The sequence below is a fragment of the Pyxicephalus adspersus genome, chromosome 11 (assembly GCF_032062135.1).
Source record: "Pyxicephalus adspersus chromosome 11, UCB_Pads_2.0, whole genome shotgun sequence".
Taxonomy (NCBI): domain Eukaryota; kingdom Metazoa; phylum Chordata; class Amphibia; order Anura; family Pyxicephalidae; genus Pyxicephalus; species Pyxicephalus adspersus.
Genome location: NC_092868.1, coordinates 57,315,706 through 57,336,914, shown reverse-complemented (window position 1 = coordinate 57,336,914; position 21,209 = coordinate 57,315,706). Strand labels below are relative to the sequence as shown.

General features: G+C 39.3%; 2 protein-coding genes across 2 annotated transcripts; one reads left to right on the top strand and one right to left on the bottom strand.

The window, feature by feature from the left end:
* The first annotated feature begins 4,340 nt into the window (after positions 1-4,340).
* Positions 4,341-6,564, top strand: LOC140340290 (nicotinamide N-methyltransferase-like). The gene is made up of 3 exons (XM_072425347.1): positions 4,341-4,491; positions 5,360-5,567; positions 6,141-6,564. Exons 1-3 carry the CDS (start codon positions 4,341-4,343, stop codon positions 6,562-6,564), a joined length of 783 nt encoding a protein of 260 aa, XP_072281448.1.
* Positions 6,565-16,740: 10,176 nt separating this feature from the next.
* Positions 16,741-20,272, bottom strand: LOC140341143 (nicotinamide N-methyltransferase-like). The gene is made up of 4 exons (XM_072426698.1): positions 20,219-20,272; positions 19,032-19,266; positions 17,839-18,046; positions 16,741-17,169 (listed from the first exon to the last, which is right to left on the bottom strand). Exons 2-4 carry the CDS (start codon positions 19,180-19,182, stop codon positions 16,746-16,748), a joined length of 783 nt encoding a protein of 260 aa, XP_072282799.1. The 5' UTR covers positions 19,183-19,266; positions 20,219-20,272; the 3' UTR covers positions 16,741-16,745.
* Between the last annotated feature and the right edge of the window lie 937 nt (positions 20,273-21,209).

Below are 21,209 nucleotides of genomic sequence, written 5' to 3'. Positions count from 1 at the left end.
CGAATGTGACCTGCAAAAATATGGTATATCAGATATGTATACATCATACAGAAGTGAAAGCATTAAGGACTAAAACAATATAAAGCATTATCATAAAGTTTTAATAAAATGACAAAAACACATAAATATTACAACAACAATATTTAAAATGACCCCATACCCAATTTACAAAATGTTGAACAAGCAGAATATGCAAAATATGCAAAATTGATCTATCCCTCGACCCATTCCACCAATGTTTGCTATCTTGCTAACTAAAGCCAAAGGTAGAATCCTCATGAGTGTGTCAGGTGAGACGCCCCTACAGAGCGCCCCCTACAGAGCACTGTGGTTTTATCTGCAAGCCCTCCCATCCTATCATATCTTGTATTTATAAGGAAAGTAAAAAACTTATGGAGAAAAAAGAAGGGAAATGAAAATAATAAGAGTTTATTTGCAATTTAGTGAATTTAGATTAGGATTTAGGAAAGTCCAGGAAAGTAATTTATATGACGTTATCAAAATGGCAGTCTTACTGCTTTTGCTTATAGTGGACATAAACTATTATCTGCTTCATCCTTATCAATTATAAATCAAACAATATTTGTTTGCATGAACAGTTTTAATTGCCACTGCCTCATTCCTTGAGGTTCGGTACCCGTTTAACTAGACACAGGTCACCTACTTGGTGGTTTAGTCATTTTTTGCCATAAAACCCTGCCTGTTGATTGTATTTATGTGGATTTACCATATCTCAGGGTTGGCAAACTTCCCACATAAGGGAACATATGCTTTTGAAAATATCTTTCCACTTTTGTCCCTTAAACCTCTCTTTTGCCCTATTATCTGCTTCATACAATGCAATTTCTTTCAACAATGGCTCCTTCCACCACCACCTAAAGCTCTTGTATATGTGTATAGAGTCTGAAATTTCAGAAATGTATTAGTATATTTATCTTTTTGCTAGGAAATGATACTTACTTTTCTCCATCAATTTTTGAAGAGCTTGCAAAGGCAAATGGATGAAATCATACAGAAAAGCCGTGTCTGGCTTGTTGGAAAGATAAGTATCTAGATAATTTCTGGAATGAAAGCCATGGGTAAGATAAAACTTTAGGGACTGGGAATCCATGTTGCTGTGGTTCTATTTTGCTGAATTGATGTTCTGCACAACCGTTCTGCTATCCAGATCCTTAAATATTAACAGCAGTTTTACCTGTTATCAAAAAAATAATTATTTTTCAAATGCAGTCATAAGCTGATCACGAGAACTCAGGTGATTATCACATTGCTTTGTGTTAGTAGAAAAAATATTTTGCTGCCATTGGTTTGCTTTCTGCACACAATAAAACTCAACTCCAACTTGTCACCTCTACCTCCCAATCTCCCTAACAGAGAGCTACTTTTATTGGGAATCAGCTGGCATTTTAATTTTAGCTTATATGTGCCCCCTACCAAAGACTGAGATGTTTGATGGACTTTATCTCGAAGACATTTTAAGCTGGAATCTGAATATTCAGGAACAATCATCCATAGGCAATATCATCTGGATATTATTTAGAAATGGTGGAATTTATGGCACTTGAATTTGGCGTTGTGATATAGGTCATATAAAGATAATTATAGGAGTGATTGCTTAATTTTCTAGAATACATTTTTGGATATCTTTACTTGAAATGTATAAGGGGCTTTAATTCCACAAGCTTTTAATTTTTGATGGTGGAATGTATAGGTTACCTTCCTGATGCTATCTTGCACTGACTGGGATTTCGAGACATTTGAGGATGCTGCTTACATGAAGTGTTTGTTTTTTTACAGTTTATTATATGTGTACTGCAGCTTTCAGTTTTTTATTTTACTTTTTGTTCTGTTTGATTTGTCTATTCTGTGGAAAAACCCTAAAAATATTAAGCAAAGATGCAAGATGGTGCCATGTCCATCCACAATAGAACATAGGAGTTGTTAGGAGACGCTTATCTTGCTGGTCATCCTGAACTGTAATCCATCTCAGTCTAGCATGCCTTGTTTATTGGCCCCGACAGTGCAGCAGCAAAGAAGATTAAGCATTTACCTGTCCACCTTCTGCTTTGTAGCTTGAAGCATCCCCAGTTTCCCTTTAGCTGTGCATGTCCCCATCTCAGCATCCCCAGCATAGACATTGAGAATGTGTGTAGCTGAAGGAGATTGTTTGGCTGCGGCTAATGAGTGTATTCATTCATGGTCATGATCTTGCCCTGCCATTGGCTATTACTCCTTTATACCTTCTCAGCTACCTATTTTACTGTTTAGCCAGGCTGATCTGTCAGTGGTGAGATTATCTGTTTGGATTTCTGTTGCTAACTCCACATGTTTCTTGACCCTGTAATTGTTTGCTGTCTGGACCAACCTTGGCCTGTGACCCTGACTCTGCTTTGTCTTAACCTTGGATACGTTGTTTGGTGGACTGACCACCTGTGTATGACCTCTGGCTCTGTTTCCCAGCCTACCTTTGTTGGAATTACCTGTATTCCGTTATCTGTGGATCACCTAGTTACTGACCCTGGGCTGTCTGGTTTATGAATTATGGAGCCAATGGAAATATCAATCAGGAGTCCTCCCTGAATGTGACCTGCAAGAATATTACATATCAGATATGTCTACATCACACAGAAGTGACAGTACTTAATACACAATTCTGTATGAAACATTAGCAATACATTTACAACAAAAATTCCAAATACCATTATCCTAGCTAATATTTAAACTGCCTGTGTTTCTGATTTACAAATATTAAAAAGCATATTATAATAAATATTCTTTAAAGTCAGCTTTTGCTTGGAATTGATACTTACTTTTTTCCATGAATTTCTGAAGAGTTTCCAGAAGCAAATAATAAAATCGTACAGAAATGCCATGCCTGGTTTGTTAGAAAATACACGTCTAGATGATCTCTGGAATGTAAGCCATGGATACGATAAAACTTTAAAGACTGGGAATCCATGTTGCTGTAACTCTATTATTCTGAAAAGTTGCTCTGCACAGCCTTTCTGCTATCCAGATCCTTAAATATTAGAAGCACAAAATAATTGATTTATCATTTTCAGTCAAAAGCTGATCATAAGCCTGGGACACATTGCTTTGTGTTAGTAGAAATAATAATTTGCTGCCATTAGTTTGCTTTCCACACATATTAAAGTCCAACTTCAATCTCTCACCCCCTGCCCATAATCCCAACCCAGGGATCTACTCTCATAGTGAATCACCCGGTATTTTACCTTATCTACCAAAGAATGAGATGTCTGATGAACAGTCTTTCACCATGTGGCTGATTCATCAAACGAACGCACGTAAGCTCACCACCCAACACGGCGTATTAACACAACCAAAGGGCCGAGTGTTAGTGTAGTTGCCTGCTGGCTAATAGCATTGATAAATGAGCAGTGGGGTCAAGAATTGGACAATTAAGGTGATTTATTTTCAGCTTCGTGATTCAGGAGGATCTGTTAAACTCTGTCAATGGTAATGTCTGAGAAATCAATTAGCGCACACCTGGTCCCTGTTCTGTGTGCACCTACAGTCCATTACAGGTTTCATAGCCTTTCATTGGAAATCAGATACACTTTCCATTGATTTTGTTAAGTGCAAATTAAATTGGATTTTAGTCAATAATGACCTTATCTGTAAGCTTAACAACATATCCCAGAGTTACTATAGGAGGTAAAGGCAAAATCCATAAGGAAGTGTAAGTTCTAAAGCCAGATAACCTGAATAGTGCCAAGCCTATTTTATTAATAAGTCTTAGTTGAAGGAAAGAGAAAAGAAGGCTTTGGTAAGAAGGCTTCAACACGAAAAGGCGTTGTTTGGCTGCTGACAGGCTCACTCACCCATAATATCTAGCAAATCTATTTCATTTTTACCACATCTACCATTAATTAACTATAATCAGAACAGCAACAAAATATTTTTATTATTACATGGAACCCAATACTTTGACAGGACCATTGGTGCATAAAATTAGAGAATTTCCCAGGTAGATGGTAGATGACCCATTTAAGTTAAAATCAATATGGCAGCCGATCCACAATAGGAGAAGTTCTCCAGGCTGTGCACGTGTATTGGGATTATGGACAGAATGTAGAGAGGTTCAGTTGGGCTTTAAGGTGTACAAAACAACTAATGGCACAATGGTAATATTTCTAATACCAGAAGGCAATGTGACACAATCACTGGAGTTCACACGATCGTCTTATGATTGAAAAGATAAATAATGATTTTATGATAATAGGTTACACAGCTGGTAATATTTAGGGGAACTGAATAACAGAAAGGTTGTGCAGAGCATCAGAACTAAAGAATCAAAGCCTTTATTTCCAGCAGAGAAGATGGATTCCCAGTTCTTAAAGTTTTATCATATCCACGGATTTCATTCCAGAGATCATCTAGATACTTATTTTGCCAACAAGCCAGACAAGACTTTTCTACATGATTTTATCAATTTGCCTCTGGAAACTCTTCAGAAATTGATGGAGAAAGGTAAGTGGCATTTCCTAGAGGAAGCTGGCTTTCAATTAGGATGAATGTCGCAAAATACTTCTGAAATGTCAGGCTCTGCACTTTCCTTTTCTTTAAACTTTCAACTGTGCCTCTGCTACTAATCTGAAATAATAATACCAAAAGTTAAGTAAAAATTAAATGGAACGCTTTAGTGGAGGCATTGCTGAATAAAATTGCATTGTATGTGCAATTATATTGCATTGAATGTAAAAATTGTACGTTTCTTAATTTGCCATCTTCATGTAAATTACCCTAACCAGATTTTACTAAATCCTTATCCAAACTTACTCAGTTGCACATAAGCTCTTCTTTATTTTAATTTCCTTTTAGTTTATTTATGCCAGGGATGCCGAGATAGGCACATGCACAGCTAAAGGAAAATCAGGGAATGCTGCTAAATGCGCCTTTGCTGCAAGCGATGCTGTTGAAGGGAATAAGCAGACGGCAATGGCTTATGGTTCAGGATAGCTGTCAAGATAATTGTATCCTAACAGCTCCTTTGTTCTTTCTAATGCCTGAACCAAATTCATGTTGCTTTCATGAATACAAGAAAAACAGGGCTGCAAAGGCTGGCAGGTGGAACCATGGATTGTATGGTGGGCGATTTGTCACCTGACACACCTATGAGGCCAAGATTGAAGCAAAGACTAAAGGAGCGGGTAGAACGGGATAGTTATGTATTAAGGGTTTTTTATGCAAGTATTTTATCCTAGTGTAATGATGAATAAATCCTAAAAAAAACACCTTAATAACTTTAATAAAAAACTTAAAAAACTTATATTCTGTGTATAAAAATATTATCACCTTTGCATGATGTAGACGTATCTGATATACCTAATTCCTGCAGGTCACATTCAGGGAAGACTCCTGATTGATATTTCCATTGGCTCTATAATTCATCACCTTCATCCATTTTGTGACTTCTTCAAAGACATCATCCTGCTAAGACTCCATGAGAGATGCATCATGGAAATCAACAAATGGCTGGACACTCGCACTGGAGCCTTTGATTGGTTGCACACCTCAACAATCATCACTGAGCTGCAGGGGAGAAGGTTCGATATAATTCTGCATGTTATGGTTGTTGTTAGCATGAAAGAGTCATGCAGTCATACAAAATCGTTATATGTAAAAGTGAAATTTAGGTCATAAATAGAACCTAGTAGACCAGATCAGATAATTATTATTTACGTCTTGGATACTCCAACGGTGAAATCTCTCTGCCAGAATTCCCATCTCACAGCTCACAGATGCCTGAGAATTTTGGGTGTCCCCACCTAATTTTGTATTCTCTATTCTCCACAGTATAAAATAAATATAAAATCCAGCAGGGATGGTTGGAACCCCTCATAATGAGCACAAAAGCTTCACAGACATAGAACAGAGATTTCTACCATATAATCCATAAGAGATAGAAGGATTATTGGGAAATACACAGATGGAATACATATATTAAAGTTGTTTTACCTGGCAAAGGATTGGTATGTTTGGCTGATTATGCCTGAGAATTCCCCAGTTCTGCCATATAACACAGCCAGGCACTTACACTGCCTGAAGTTTAGCTTTTGAGATATTTGTAGGAGCCTAGTTTGTGATTGGTTTTCTCTAAACAAGTATCTATTTTTCAGTGAGGAATGTGAAGAGAAAGAAACAAAAATGAAGGAAAAAATAACAAACGTGATGAGGTGTGACCTTAATGAAGAAATTCTGACCCACCCAGTGGTGGTTCCACAAGCCGATTGTCTTGTGACATATTCACTTTTGGAAGTGATCAGCAAAGACGAAGATGATTACATCATAAACTTGAGAAAGATGTTGCGTTTTCTGAAACCCGGAGGTCATTTGATATTAATAGGGGCCCTCAACACAACATATTTCGCCATAGGAGATGATCGATACCATGTGTTCTCATATGATGAGGGATTCATACGGAAGGTTCTCCATGAAGAAGGCTTCATCATTGATCATTGTGAGGTTCTCAGGAGGACAGCAGACAGTGACTTAGTGGACTATCAAGCAGTTATAGTCCTTATTGCTCACAGACAGATCTAGGCAGATGCAATTACATAGTTAGTCAAGCTGAAAAAAGACAAATGTCCATCAAGTTCAGCCACTAGGAAAAAAGCATATCCCAGATAAAACCCTATGAACATAACTGATCGTGAGGAAGACAAAAAAACTTGGTTGAATTTGCTCCAGCAGGGGAAACAATTACTTCCTGATCCCATGAGGCAATCAGATGTTCCCTGGTTCAACAGTCTCTGTTATCTTTAAAACTTTAATTTCCAGTAACCCCCTTAGCGGTCTGATTCTGGCCGTATTTCCATCCAAAAAGTAGTACAATTTTTTTGCATGGAAATTATTTAACATCGTAGGTCTATAATTCTTAGGCATAACTCACGGAAATTTAATAAATTTAATAATAAACTTTAATAAAAACCCCACAAAAATCTGTTAAAAAATAAAATAAAAAAAAATGTATAATAATTATATATAATATATGAATATTTCTTTGTATTGGACTCAATACATTTGTTTTGTATTGAATCCAATACAAAACTATTTGAATTTCCCGCCGCTAAGTCCCGGCCGCAACGACGCATGCACCAACGTCTCCGGGAATCCCTGTAGGGTGTCTCTGTACTTCGCGGCTGGACATCGGAGGAGGCAGACGTGTCCCCAGGACCTGCGGGGACCAGCAGGACGCCAGGGAACAGCGACGGAACAAGGTAAATGGGTTTTTATTATTCTTTTAGGTACCCCCATTCTGACTCAAGATTACTGCTTTTTGCAAGTAAAATCGACTCCGAGTCAGACTTGGGATAACCGCTAGGGGGCTTAAACCAGGTATGTTATAGCAATACAAAAAGCCACTGTCAGTTCTAAAGTACTGCAGAAATGCAATTTCTCTGGTTTGAAAGTACAATACCTTTGTTCCTTTTTCAAGTAAGTTTTTCTCATGCAGTCTTGATGCTAGGAGTTCTGAAGTCTTTTTCGATAGTCCTTAATCACGTGCCAAATCACTCAACTCATGCTGATCAGATCCCTAAGAACAGTTCTCTTTAATTTCAAACTGTTCATCATTGTTGTTACCTAGTTCATCACCATAATCATGTTCATAAAGAAAGGGTAGTGTAAAGAAAACCGGCACTGGGATTTCATCTAAATGAGCCACTGGGCGTATAGCCGATGGTTGACTAGGATACTCTATGTTAGGTGGCAGAGGCTTGCTAGAGGGCTGTCCCTTTGCACTGAAGAACATATTTTGGTATGCATCAATGGGGACTAACAGAGGATTTTCTAGACCAGTCTGTCTTCTCAACATTCTCCTACTTCTCCTCCATTCTAATTCTGCAGCCTCTATTGGTATCTTTAACATTAGATATATTCTGTGTGTCTGGCCTTGAACTCTTCTTAAAATTCAGGAACCATCAACCCTGGTCAACAACATTTGTAGCCCTCACAGGGAACAGGAAAATCATTAAACATCTTTGGTGTATTGCATTAAAATTTACATATACAAAATGGTACCAGGTGATATTTGTAGTGTAGAGAGATATTTATGATAAGAGAATCGATGAATAAGATTTGTATAAAGATTAGTTTTTTGGGTTTCCTATACTTATATGCTGGAGGTATTACTCCAGCTTTTCATTTATGATGATGCCATGCGGCAGCTGGGGATTTGATAAAACCCAAACTACCCTCGGCTTTGAGTGTGTATTTTGTGCATTTATTTGATTTTTTGTGTACTGCTGATTTCAGATTTTTTTTTTTCCAAAATAAAGTTTTATCGGAATAACAAATAACAGGGTACAGTATGTCTGAAATACGATTTGAGCAAACCATTCACGTAAGGTTGGCCTAGACATTGATTTCCATAGTCTCGGAATCAACAATTTGGCGGCATTCAAAGCATGGAATAGAAGTGTTTTTATATTGTTGTGGTGTAATGTGAGTGTGGTGTAGCAGAATTTGCGCTGGGGTTGTAATATCATGTTCCCTGTAATTTTAGGTAACAAGTTGATAACTCCATCCCAAAAAGGTTGAATAATTGGGCAGCTCCACCACATGTGTAAAAAAAAGCCTTCAGCAGATTTACATCTCCAGCATTTTAAGTCATTTTGAGGGTGTATTTTTTGTAAGTCAGGAGGCACTCTGTACCATCTGTGAACCTTTGCTCATAATTATGTTGAAATTTTCCCATTCTTCATCTGAAAATTCCTTCCTCAGATCTAACTTCCACTGCAAAGGAAAACGGTCCGACGGGGTGTCTGGGGGAACCGAAAATAGATTGTATATCAGTGATATTGTATACCTTATTGGAACAGTGGATCGGCACAGCTTTTCAAACGTAGTTGTTTGGAGCATAATCTATTCTTGTCTAAAGTGTGAAGGAAATGTCTTAGTTGGACCACCACGGTATTAATTTGCCTTCATTCTCGGCTTGCAGTGCTTGTTTGTCTTTGAACCTGCCCCTGACAAAAAAATGGCCTGCCAGTAGTTTTCAATCCTCTCGCCATGATTCAGGAAACTCATTTGAAAGGCCTGGTGGGAATGCAGGGTTGGACCATATTGGAGTGAGAGGACTTGGAAAAGACGATGTATTAAATCTACTAATCTTGAGCATAAACACCCTTAACAAAGCTCTAATAAAAGGATGGGGCAGGAGTTCTGGGTCTAAATTCTTTCTCTGAATCCATTGGATATAGTTTAGTGGTATCATTGGAGTATATCTGTTCTAAATTAGCCCAGTCCTTAGTTTGGGAGTTTGGACACCAGTCAACAATTCTGACAAGATGACAAGCCCAGTAGTATTTCCTGATATCTGGTAAGCCTATACCTCCCCTGTTCTTTGGAGTTGCAAGGAGGCGAAATGCTATCCTAGGTGGTTTCTGTCCCCAAAGGAATGTTCTAAAACATGAAAATATAGACTTGATAAAGGAGTCTGGCAGAAAGATCGGGATTGTTTGCATCAGATACAGAATTCTCGGGAGGACGTTCATTTTCAAAATTGCCGGGATTTGTCCCAGTTTTTCAGATCTGTTGACAATTTTGAAGGAGTGGTACAAAATTTAAATTGTACAAATCTGAAATTGATGAGGCCAGCTGTATGCCTAAATAGGTAAAAGATTTTTTTTGCCACGTGAATGGGAACTTTGCTTGACATTCTCTCACTTCTTGTGAAGACAGCAAAATATTAAGAGCGGAGGATTTTGAGTAATTGATTTAAAAATAGAAGATGTATTGGAATGATTCTAGTATATTAAGTAGCGCAGGAATGGAGAACATAGGATGAGTAAGCGTAAGAAGAATATCATCTGCGAATGCACTTAGTTTATATTCTTTATTATCTATGCACAAGCCTGAGATCTCATTATTCTCTCTAATTTGATTCAAAAGTGGTTCCAAAGCTAAGACAAAAATCAAGGGCGACAGTGGGCAACCCTGTCTTGTGCCTTTGTTATTCGAAACAGGTGTCGAAAGAAGCCCATTTATTCTGACCTTTGCTGAAAGTTTAGAGTATAATGAAAGTGTGAGATTGAGAAGATAGCATTCACTGTTTAATGGTTGTAATTAAATATAAGACTACTGACGTTTTGCATTTCAACCACAAGATGTCGCTGTTTCTTAACACAGCTGAATAGGTTGCCAGTTTTCATATTGAGAGGAAGTGTGGTTGTTCTGGAGAGGAAACAGGAAGGAGGAGAGCAGACATCTTGCAAGGACTGTGTGTGTAAAAGAGAATCCATTCGCATCCAAGGGTCAGCGTGTTCCTAGAGACTCAGAAGCTGTGGCTGAGTGAAGCTGACAACCATCCAAGGTAGATCCTGTCCAGAGGAAAGAGGATTGTTGTCCAGAAAGGCTGAGAGAAGCTGAGGAACGGAGAGCTGTCTGTCCTGCAGGACCTCATGTTTGCTGAAGAGACTTGTTGCTGTTTTTCAGTTTAAAGACATTGATGGATCCAGAACAAGACCCGGGTCAGTAAAATCATGCACGCACCGCATTATAGGATTGGCGCCTGAAATACCAGAGACTGAGATTATACCTGCAATAGTTAGTAAGTTAGGGTCCATGTATGTGGCAGGTCATAATAACCAATCTTGAAAAAGGACGCTGTGCTGACCTCTGGGGTGAATGTATTTAATGTGTTTCCTTTGTGTTATTGTTTGGAATTTCGTTTATTGTGATAGTATGCAGTAAAGTACTTCCTGTTTTATATAAATTGGTGTCAGTGGGCTGCTTTTCCCTGTTTGTGACTTCGCTGTATCCTAGAAAGCCCCCGGTACACGGCTTACAATTGTATTTAGGAATGCATTTTGGGGAGAAGTCCTACTGAGTCCAAGACATCAGCCATAAAATCCCATGCCATCCTATCGAATGCTTTTTCAGCATCCGTAGTTAGGAAAAAGTGTTTTATTTCTGAGCCCATTGTGCCAGATTAGGAGCTTTGGTGGTATTGGCCCTGATTTATTAAAGTTCTCCAAGACTGGGGAGAATACACTTTCATCAGTGAAGCTAGGTAACCAGCAAACCTGGAATGGATTTCTTAAAACTTAGGCTATTTGTTAGCAAATATTTTCAATCCTGGACCGGATCTGTTCCAGGTTTACTGGTTCACCCAGCTTCACTGAAGAAAGTGTATTCTCTCCAGCCTTGGAGAACTTTAATAAATCAGGGCCATTGTCTCTAGACTCCCTACCGGGGATGAATCCAACTTGATCTAAATTTATCAGAGATGGAATCAGTGTAATAAGTCACTTAGCCAGAATCTTCGCAAAAAAATTTAAGTCAACATTCAGCAATGATTTTGGCCTATAGTTACTACAGGAAGACACATCTTTGCCTTCTTTATGTATTACTGTAATGTGGGCTTCCAGAAACTCTAGGAGTGGCGTTTTGTCATTCTTGAATGAAATAAATACAGCTTGAGAATGGGGAGCTAGAATGGGGGCAAAGGCTTTATAATATTGAGTGGCCAAACCATCTGGACCTGGGCTTTTGCCTGGTTTCAATTGCTTGAAGGTCTGTTTAAATTCCAGGTCTGATATTGTTTTTTCTAGTAATTCTGCATTTTCAGATGATATTTTGTTTAATCTATACTTAGCTATAAAGGTACGTATGGCTGTCTGCCTGTCAATCAGTTCCCCTTCAGGTTATTGGGGAGGTTTTATATTGTAGAGTTGTGTGTAAAAAGTCGTGGAATTGTTTCTCATCCGATTTTGGACCATGTTTATGTCTAATTTGTGCTATATTTTTCTGGGCCTGTTTACTTTCAGAGCTCTAGCTAAGTATCTACCACTTTTATTACCATGTTTGTAAAAGAACTTTGAGGATAGTGTGTATGTACGCTTAATATGTGCAAAGAGTAACTCTTTCAGCTTTTGTCTCAAATCTGTAAATTCTGTTAGAGTTTTTTCTGCCTGTGAACTAACTCTAGATTCTGGATTTTGTTCATCAGTGAAGAAATTTCCTGCTGTTTCATTTTTTAAAATTTTGTTGTCCATTTCAGAAGAGTACCTCTAATTACACTTTCGTGGGCTACCCATGTATTGGCGGGATCGGTGTTAGGGTTAGCATTAAGTGCAAAGCAGTACATCATTCGTTACTGCAATACCACCGAGCAGAGATGGGTTAAGTCTCCAGAACTTTTGTCTCGGAGAACCTTTTGGTAGACAGATGGTGAATGCAATCGGGGCATGGTCAGAATTTGTTATTGGTTCTAAAGACACTAAAGTTCTAAAGAGAGGTCAGTAAGATCTCCCTGAGATATAAAAAATCATCCAAGCTTGAGTATCAATTATGGGAATGCCATGTGTCGTGTAACATGAGGGCAGAAAGGAAACTTTGATGGAACTGAGTGCTTTAAAAGGTAAATCTGCACTACCCGTAGAAGAGTCCTGCAGTGGGTTAAGGGGAACATTAAAATCGCCACCTAGTATAAGCAAGCCTTTAGCAAAGCCTTGTAATTTTTTTTATTTTTAATTAATGTTTTAATTTATTTTTAATTCTTAAAATTTTTTGGAAAAATCGTGCTTGAGATACGTTAGGGCTATAGATGTTAGCAAGAGTAACTGGCCTATGATCAGGATTACCCCTAAGAATAAGATAGCGGCTCTCAGGGTCTGGGATTTGTTCTTCCAAATCAAAATGCACTTGTTTGGAGAATAAAATAAAACACCTTTGGATATTGAAATAGGGCTGGTTGCATGGTATGCAGTTGGGTAGTTATTATTATTAATTTTTATTATTACACAGTATTTATATAGCGCCATCATATTACGCAGTGCTGTAGAAAGTCCATAGTCGTGTCACTAACTGTCCCTCAAAGGGGCTCACAATCTAATGTCCCTACCATAGTCATTTGTCATTAACACAGTCTAATGTCAATTTTTTGGGAGAAGCCAATTGACCTAACTGCATGTTTTTGGGATGTGGGAGGAAACTGGAGTACCTGAAGGAAACCCACACAGACACAGGGAGAACCTGCCAACTCCATTCAGATAGTGTCCTGGCTGAGATTCGAACCTGGGACCTAGTGCTGCAAAGACAAGAGTGCTAACCAATGAGTCACCGTGTTAGAAGTTAATTTCTGGATACCTTGGTTTCTAAAGTGAGTCTCCTTGAGGAAAACTATCTGAGACTTGTATCTACTAACCATACGCAAAATTGAAGATCTTTTTTCAGGTGTTAAGGCCTTTGGCATTTAGGAAAAGAAAATTGCATGACCTGGTTGTGTTTGTTGGGTAAGTGGACCAATTCAAATTGGTGGGAGGGACCATTGTGAAAACCACAAAAACAAGAATTAGATCTTGAAAACCGCTAATATTGGAATAAAAATTTAGTTTCTATCATAGATAGGTTGACAAGTCAGTGTTTGACCAATCCCCTATAGGAATCAGGAAATAAAGAAGAAAGAGAAATCCGGAGTGAGTGTGTATAAACACAGTAACCTAGACAAAACCGGATGTGGTCAGTCGACTACAGTATTGTACAACTCTAGGGGGTGGATATGTGTGTTACAACTTTCGATAGGGATAAGAACGACATCCTCCAGGAAACTTGACAAACAATAAAATGGGTAATTTTAACAATGTCGGGACCCAGCGTATATTCTGTTAGTGAATCAAATTAGTATGTGTTTAAAAATGAACATGCATATGTGGATGGTATATGCTTTTTCAGGTTAAGTTTTAAAGATTAGTGTGGATAGGCAGTGCAGCAGGGGAAACCCTGGAACACTGCCTGATTTAGGTGAGGTGGCATCCCAGGGATATCCCCCAACGACACGTGCACGCTGATAGTGTGGGATTCCCATGAAAGCTGGCATGGTGACGTCAGCATGGGTAGCGGCCGCTTAGGCGCCTCCCACCCGAGCTGCCTCAGAGGACATATAAAACAAGAGCATCTTTAAAACCTATAATACTTGTACTTATAGTCTGATGGAACATTTAGTGCTCAGTGTCCGTCAATGCTCTAGCATTATACCTTATCTATGTATCTCCTTTTCATTCAAACCTCAACAAAAGGCTGTTGAAAATTAGTATTATCAGAGTGGGGTGAATATCAAATATTAATTGACAGGGTAAGTTTTGATCAGAAGATGCCGCCTTACATGATGTCACTGGTGAGGGTTATTTAGATAAGGTTCATCCTATTAATATATCAAACTAAACCAAATATATGAAATACAAGAACAATTGAATTTTGCATCAATGGTCCCTTCTGGAAACATTACTACTACTGGAAAACAGGATGATCTTCTAGGACCTTTACTTGGGCTCCGATTCAGATCCTGAATATATCTTCTGGACTCTGGTTCTTCTTCTTGTGGTGGGTGACCTTGAGTAGGAACGTAGAACTCTGAGAACTAATGAGGGAATCAACATCCGGTAAACGGAGGAATCCCGGCAAGTCCTCTGGAGAACGAAGATGGTAGGTCCTGCCATCCATAGTAATGGAAAGACAAAATGGAAACCTCCAGCGATAGGGTATGCGTTGTTCCTTCAAGACTTGAAGTAGAGGTCAGAGTGTCCTTCTTTGTTGGAGTGTTATAGAGGAAAGGTCTTGATATAAATAAATTTGAGATCGATTATAAAGAATACCATCTTTAGAATGTGCTTGCCACAATATTTTCTCCTTCAGGGGAAGGTTTATTAGGCAGCAAATTACATCTCTCGTTGGATCACCTTCTCTACCTCTAGCATGCAGCGCCCTATGGACTCTTTCCAATTCAATTGAAGATTCCGATGGCTGGTCTAAAAAATGTCATGGTCCATCCGTGACTGAGGTTAGAAGATTTGAGAGACTGGCTGCACGTGAGGTTATCTGACAGTCTCTTTGCTTTCACTTGTTTCAGTGTTGTTGTTGGTAATGACCACACCTCTGGTCTCAGCTGCAGCTTGTTATTATTACTATTTCTTAATTTAGCCTGGCCTTACACTTCAGGTCATGTGGTTGATATTCTCTGCTTGGAGGTGGAAGAACTGGTGTGTGGTCCTCTCCTGAGTTCCTGCTCATCCATTTTCTATTGAAGATAAGTTTACTTCTCTTTGTATTTGGTTGTTACCCTTTGCTCGCTGTTGCTAGACCTCAGGGAGATGCTGGTTCATTCATCTGGGAAGGAACCAGTAGTCTCATACCCTGTCACTACTCCTAGGGCATTACAGGGCTTCTAGGGTCTAGGTTCCGGTGTATGAATCCTCCCACTTTTAGGGTCTATTCATACTGACAAGAGTCAGGGCTAGATTTAGGGTTTTCTGTAGGTGGTGACCATTTCCCTCTCCCTAGCTTAGAGGTCTAGTCCCTTATGTTTATCTTCCTGTTTTCATTCTGGTGTTCCTCTCCCCCCACCCTCACTCCGTGACAATAGATAATTGAATATTGATTGTAATGCCGTAGAAAATTGGTCAGGCTCTATTGCTTTTGGCGGCCTATAATGTGGATATTCCTGCGTCTGCCTCTGTTATTGAGATCCTCTATATGACGACGCATTGCAATAAATTGTGTTGAGCGATGGCTCATAATGGTGCTTATTTCTTGGATATAAGAGTCCCTTTTGGACCAGGCTTGTTCCACATTCGAGAGTCTGGCAATTGAACAGATTTTTTTATTTTTTTTTAAATTTTAAATTTAAAATTAAAATTTTTATATATTTTTTTAAATCAGTGATAGCTGCTGTTAGGGTGTTTTTGATATCAGAGGCTAATGTCTGGAGGTCAGTGCGTTAAGGAAGTTGACCTATATAAGTCAACATTGATTCAGTAGATAGAGAGGCAGATAATGGTGCTTGGGCTCCTCCGATACCACCATCTTGGGATAGGGCAGATCTTGTACTGTCTTGTGATGAAGACCTAAACATGGCAGGTATGTTGCGTCCCGGTTGAGGAGGTGGATTGTTTCCAGAAGATTGGTGTCCGCCAATTTTCCCTATTTTAGTAAAAGAAAATATTTATAGGCAGAGTTCCTTCAGGTTGTCTATACCCCTTTTAAAATGCCATCATGATGATTTTTAAGGTATAAAAATGCACAGGAAAAGGTATGAGAGCTCTACCGCAAGTCACCAGTATGTAAGATAATTGATTTTGGTAGATCTTATGTTTCTCCTTAGAAGTAATAATTGAAAAATTTTAATTCTTAAATGGTACAGAGATAGGAGGAAATATGGACTTCTTGAGTGTCATAAAAAACTGTAAATCCTGCAGGAATCTTGTAAATCTTGAGGGTAAGCAGGAAAACAGTACTCACCAGTGCCAGTATAAAAGCATATATTGGATTTAAATCAGCAATCTATCCAGCTGATGTATGTCCAGAGAGTTCATCTGTGTCACCTGCTTTATCTTTTGCTGTTTCCTCTTCAATCAGCTACACTTCTGGTGAATACATAGTAACAACCTTGTGGTCCTAGCTTCCAAGATGGCCACTGCTGGCAAGCACTGGGCTGGCAGCCTTCCAAGGCTCTCTGGGCCTTCCTGGGTGTCTGAGGAAGCTTGTGCTTAGTCTGTCTTTTTTTATCATTTTTGCTGTCTAATATTTCCGTTCAGTGAAGAAGAAAATATAAAGTAAAATGAATAAGGGTACAAGTTAATGCTTCTTTCCCGTGTTATAATAGGGAAAGTAGGTAGGACCCCTAATACAAGTTTTTATCTTAAACAGAATGATAAAACTAATAGACAAACAAATATATTTTTGAAATATTTTATTTATTGTTATTTTTTAACCATTGTATCTGCTTAGATCTGTCTGTGAGCTACGATGATTATAAGCCCTTGATAATCAGACAAGTTACTGTCTGCTGTTCTCCTGAGAACCTCACAATGATCGATGATGAAGCCTTCTCCATGGAGTACCTTTCTTACAAATTCCTCATCATATGAGAACATATGGTACCGATCCTCCCCAATTAAGAAATATGTTGTATTGAGGGCCCCAAGAAATATCAGATGACCTCCAGGTTTTAGGAAGCACAATATTTTTCTCAAGTTTCTGATGTAATCTTCTTGGTCTTTGCTGATCAAATCTGAAAGTGCAGCTGTCATAAGACAATCGGCTTGGGGTACCACCAATGGGTGTGTCGGATTCTCTTCCCCAAAGTCACACCTGATCACATTTTTTATTTTTTTCTTCATTTTTGCTTCTTTCTCTTCACATGTCTCTCTGAAAAATGAAATACTAATCATAAACTTGATTACAGAAACCAAATCAGACATGTTCTTAAAGCTTAACTCTTTGTATTGTTGGTACATCATACAAAAATCATCATAAAATAATAACACCAAAACATCATACCATAACATATTATCCTTTTTTAATAGAAGGATAGGAAGAAGCAGGGCAAGGAATCAGTCAGTTGGGCTGTGCTACTAACACAGGGAATGATAAAAAGAAGGGTGAAAAGATCAGTATGTTGTTTCATTATTCACTTCCCAGTCTTCTCCAGGCTGGAAAAGGAACAAAACCTGTAAGTGTTACTTAATTGTAGGAAAGAAAATCAGGTCTTCTCTTCTACCAGACAGGGCTACATTTTTTTGGCCCCATGAAAACATTGGGCCTGATTTGTTAATGTTCTCCAAGACTGGAGGAGATTGACTATCATGGGAGAACCTGGATGATCCAGCAGGGGGATTGCTGGATCACCCAGGTTCTCCCATGATAGTCTATCTTCTCCAGCCCTGATGAACTTTAAAAATGAAGTCCTATGCATTTGTTCCCCTTACTATTGCCATTACTCCCATTTACTGACTTGTCTACTAGGCTCCGGCGTATTCAGGCTCTGTATGTACTTTAATGCTAATGACATCCAGAACATTTTTAAATATACCGAACCTTCTCCCCTGCAGCTCAGTGATGATTGTTGAGGTGTGTGACCAGTCAAAAGCTCCAGTGCGAGCATCCAGCCATTTATTGATTTCCATGATGCATCTCTCATGGAGTCTTAGCAGGATGATGTCTTTGAAGAAATCACAAAATGGGTAAAGATGATGAATTACGGAGCCCATGGAAATATCAATCAGGAGTCCTCCTCGAATGTGACCTGCAAGAATATTGTATATCAGATATGTCTTCACATCATACAGAAGTGAAAGCATTTAAGACTAAAACTATATAAAGCATTATTTTAAAGTTTTAATACAAATTGAGAAAAGCACATAAATATTACAACACTGGCTAATATTTAAAATGACCGAATTTACAAAATGTTGAACAAGCAGAATATGCAAAATACCTTTATATTGACCTATCCCTCGACCCATTCCACCAATGTTTGCTATCTTGCTGACTAAAGCCAAAGGTAGAATCCTCATGGGTGTGTCAGGTGAGACGCCCCCTACAGAGCACTGTGGTTTTATCTGCAAGCCCTTCCATCCTATCATATATTGTATTTATCAGGAAAGTAAAAAACTTAAGGAGAAAAAAAAGAAGGGAAATGAAAATAATAAGAGTTTATTTGCAATTTAGTGAATTTAGATTAGGATTTAGGAAAGTCCAGGAAAGTAATTTATATGACGTTATCAAAATAGCAGTCTTACTGCTTTTGCTTGCAGTGGACATAAACTAATATCTGCTTCATCCTTAAAAATTATAAATCAAACAATATTTGTTTGCATTAACAGTATTATTTGGTACTGCCTCATTCCTTCAGGTTCGGTACCCGTTTAACAAGACACAGAAATTTTTTGCCACAAACCCTACCTGTTGATTGTATTTATATAGATTTACCATATCTCAGGGTTGGCAAACTTCCCACATAAGAGAACATATGCTTTTGAAAATATCTTTCCACTTTTGTCATTTGAACCTCTCTTTTGCCCTATTATCTGCTTCATACAATGCAATTTCTTTCAACAATGGCTCCTTCCACCACCAGCTAAAGCTCAATATAATTTGTACTCACCTTTTGGTATTAATATTTAGGACTTGTAGCAGAGACACAATTGAAAGAATAAAAAAATGTATAGAGTCTGAAATTTCAGAAATGTATTAGTATATTTATCTTTTTGCTAGGAAATGATACTTACTTTTCTCCATCAATTTTTGAAGAGCTTGCAAAGGCAAATGGATGAAATCATACAGAAAAGCCGTGTCTGGCTTGTTGGAAAGATAAGTATCTAGATAATTTCTGGAATGAAAGCCATGGGTAAGATAAAACTTTATGGACTGGGAATCCATGTTGCTGTGGTTCTATTCTGCTGAATTGATGTTCTGCACAACCGTTCTGCTATCCAGATCCTTAAATAATAACAGCAGTTTTACCTGTTATCAAAAAAATAACTATTTTTCAAATGCAGTCATAAGCTGATCACGAGAACTCAGGTGATTATCACATTGCTTTGTGTTAGTAGAAATAATATTTTGCTGTCATTGGTTTGCTTTCTGCACACAATAAAACCCAACTCCAACTTGTCACCTCTACCTCCCAATCTCCCTAACAGAGAGCTACTCTTATTGGGAATCAGCTGGCATTTTAATTTTAGCTTATATGTGCCCCCTACCAAAGACTGAGATGTTTGATGGACTTTATCTCACCATACCTGAAGCCAATAGGTTGTACAGACATTTTAAGCTGGAATCTGAATATTCAGGAACAATCATCCATAGGCAATATCATCTGGATAATATTTAGAAATGGTGGAATTTATGGCACTTTGAATTTGGCATTGTGATAAAGGTCATCCTCGGCAAGCTACAAAAATTGGGCCGTCAAGAAGAGAGCTCCTGCTCCCCATCTGTCCTCCAGTGACAAGGTTTGACTTTTCACCAAGCATATTCACTTGCTAGTGCCTTCTCTCAAGTTTGCACCTCGCTTCATTGGTTCGTTCCCCGTCTTGTCCCAGGTCAACCCTGTCACTTACAAGTTGAATCTGCCTCCATCCCTTAGGATCCATAACCCTTTTCATGTTTCCTTGCTTAAACTTGTTGTTCTTTCTCGGGTTCTCGGGTTCTGTTTCTGCTGCCGAGGAGGAGGAGTACGTGGTTGAACACATCTTGCATTCCAGGCTTGTCTGAGGTTGTCTACAATATCTGGTCCATTGGAAGGGCTATGGTCCCGAGGAATGCTCCTGGGTCGCCCTAAAAGACCTCCATGCCCCCCATGCCAGCTTTCCCGACCAACCCAAGGGGGTTTGTGGGAGGGGGGGCTCTAAGAAGGGGAGTACTGTCACAGATTCCCGCAAGTTCAGGTCGCCTGTGCCTCCTTCTTGCTCACCTTCCTTGCAGTCCCCTGCTGCCACACCATCGCTGCCTATGGATCCAACACTCTGTTTACTTCCTGCTCCAAGTCAGGTGACTCTTTGTCAGCTGCTCCCTTGCCTCAGAGAACCAAAATATTCTGCAGACGCACTCCCTCTGCTGGCCAACCTCTAAATAACACCTGAGACCATCCCAGCAACAGCACTCCCTCCGCTGGTGGGATTGACCACGCCAATCTCTCCTTTGACTACTCCCGCTTGCTGACCATTCTGACCTCTTACCTGTTTCCTGACCATCCTTGTTCGCTGCGGATCCTGACCTTTTGGCTTGTCTTACTACCCTCCTGGATTTTCCTTTTGTACTACGCTTCAGTCCCTGGCACAGGGTCCTCACCTCTAGAGGCTCTGAAGAAGACCAAACTACTGCTTAGGCCCTGCGCCCCGTGCATGTCTCCACCCACGGGGCGGGTGACACAGTGGGTCCACCACTTTGTCTTGTGGAGCGGTGACAAGGTTGTTAATTTGGCTGCTGACAGGCTCACTCACCCATATTATCTAGAAAATCTGTTTCAACTTCACCACATCTACCATTAACTAATTATACCGTATTTTTCGGCGTATAAGACGCACTTTTTCTTCCCCAAAACTGGGGGGGGGAAAGTGCGTCTTATACGGCGAATACAGTTTTAAAAAATAATTAAAAGAACATACCGGTACTCACCCGATACCGCGATCCCGCGATCAGGCGCGCTTCTCCTCTTCTCCCTTCTCCTCCTGGCTGCAGCGCGTGTCTCCTCCTTCCTTCAGAGCCGAGCGAGGAGAAGCCGGCACACGTGCCCCCGCGATCCCGGAAGCATGCTGATCTCTGCCCTAACGGAGTTCCCCCGGCGGAGAGAAACGCACGGTAACTGTAAGTGGGAAGGGGATAAATTGGCACAGAGTGATCAGCAGGGGCTAAATTGGCACAGAGTGATCAGCAGGGGCTAAATTGGCACAGAGTGATCAGCA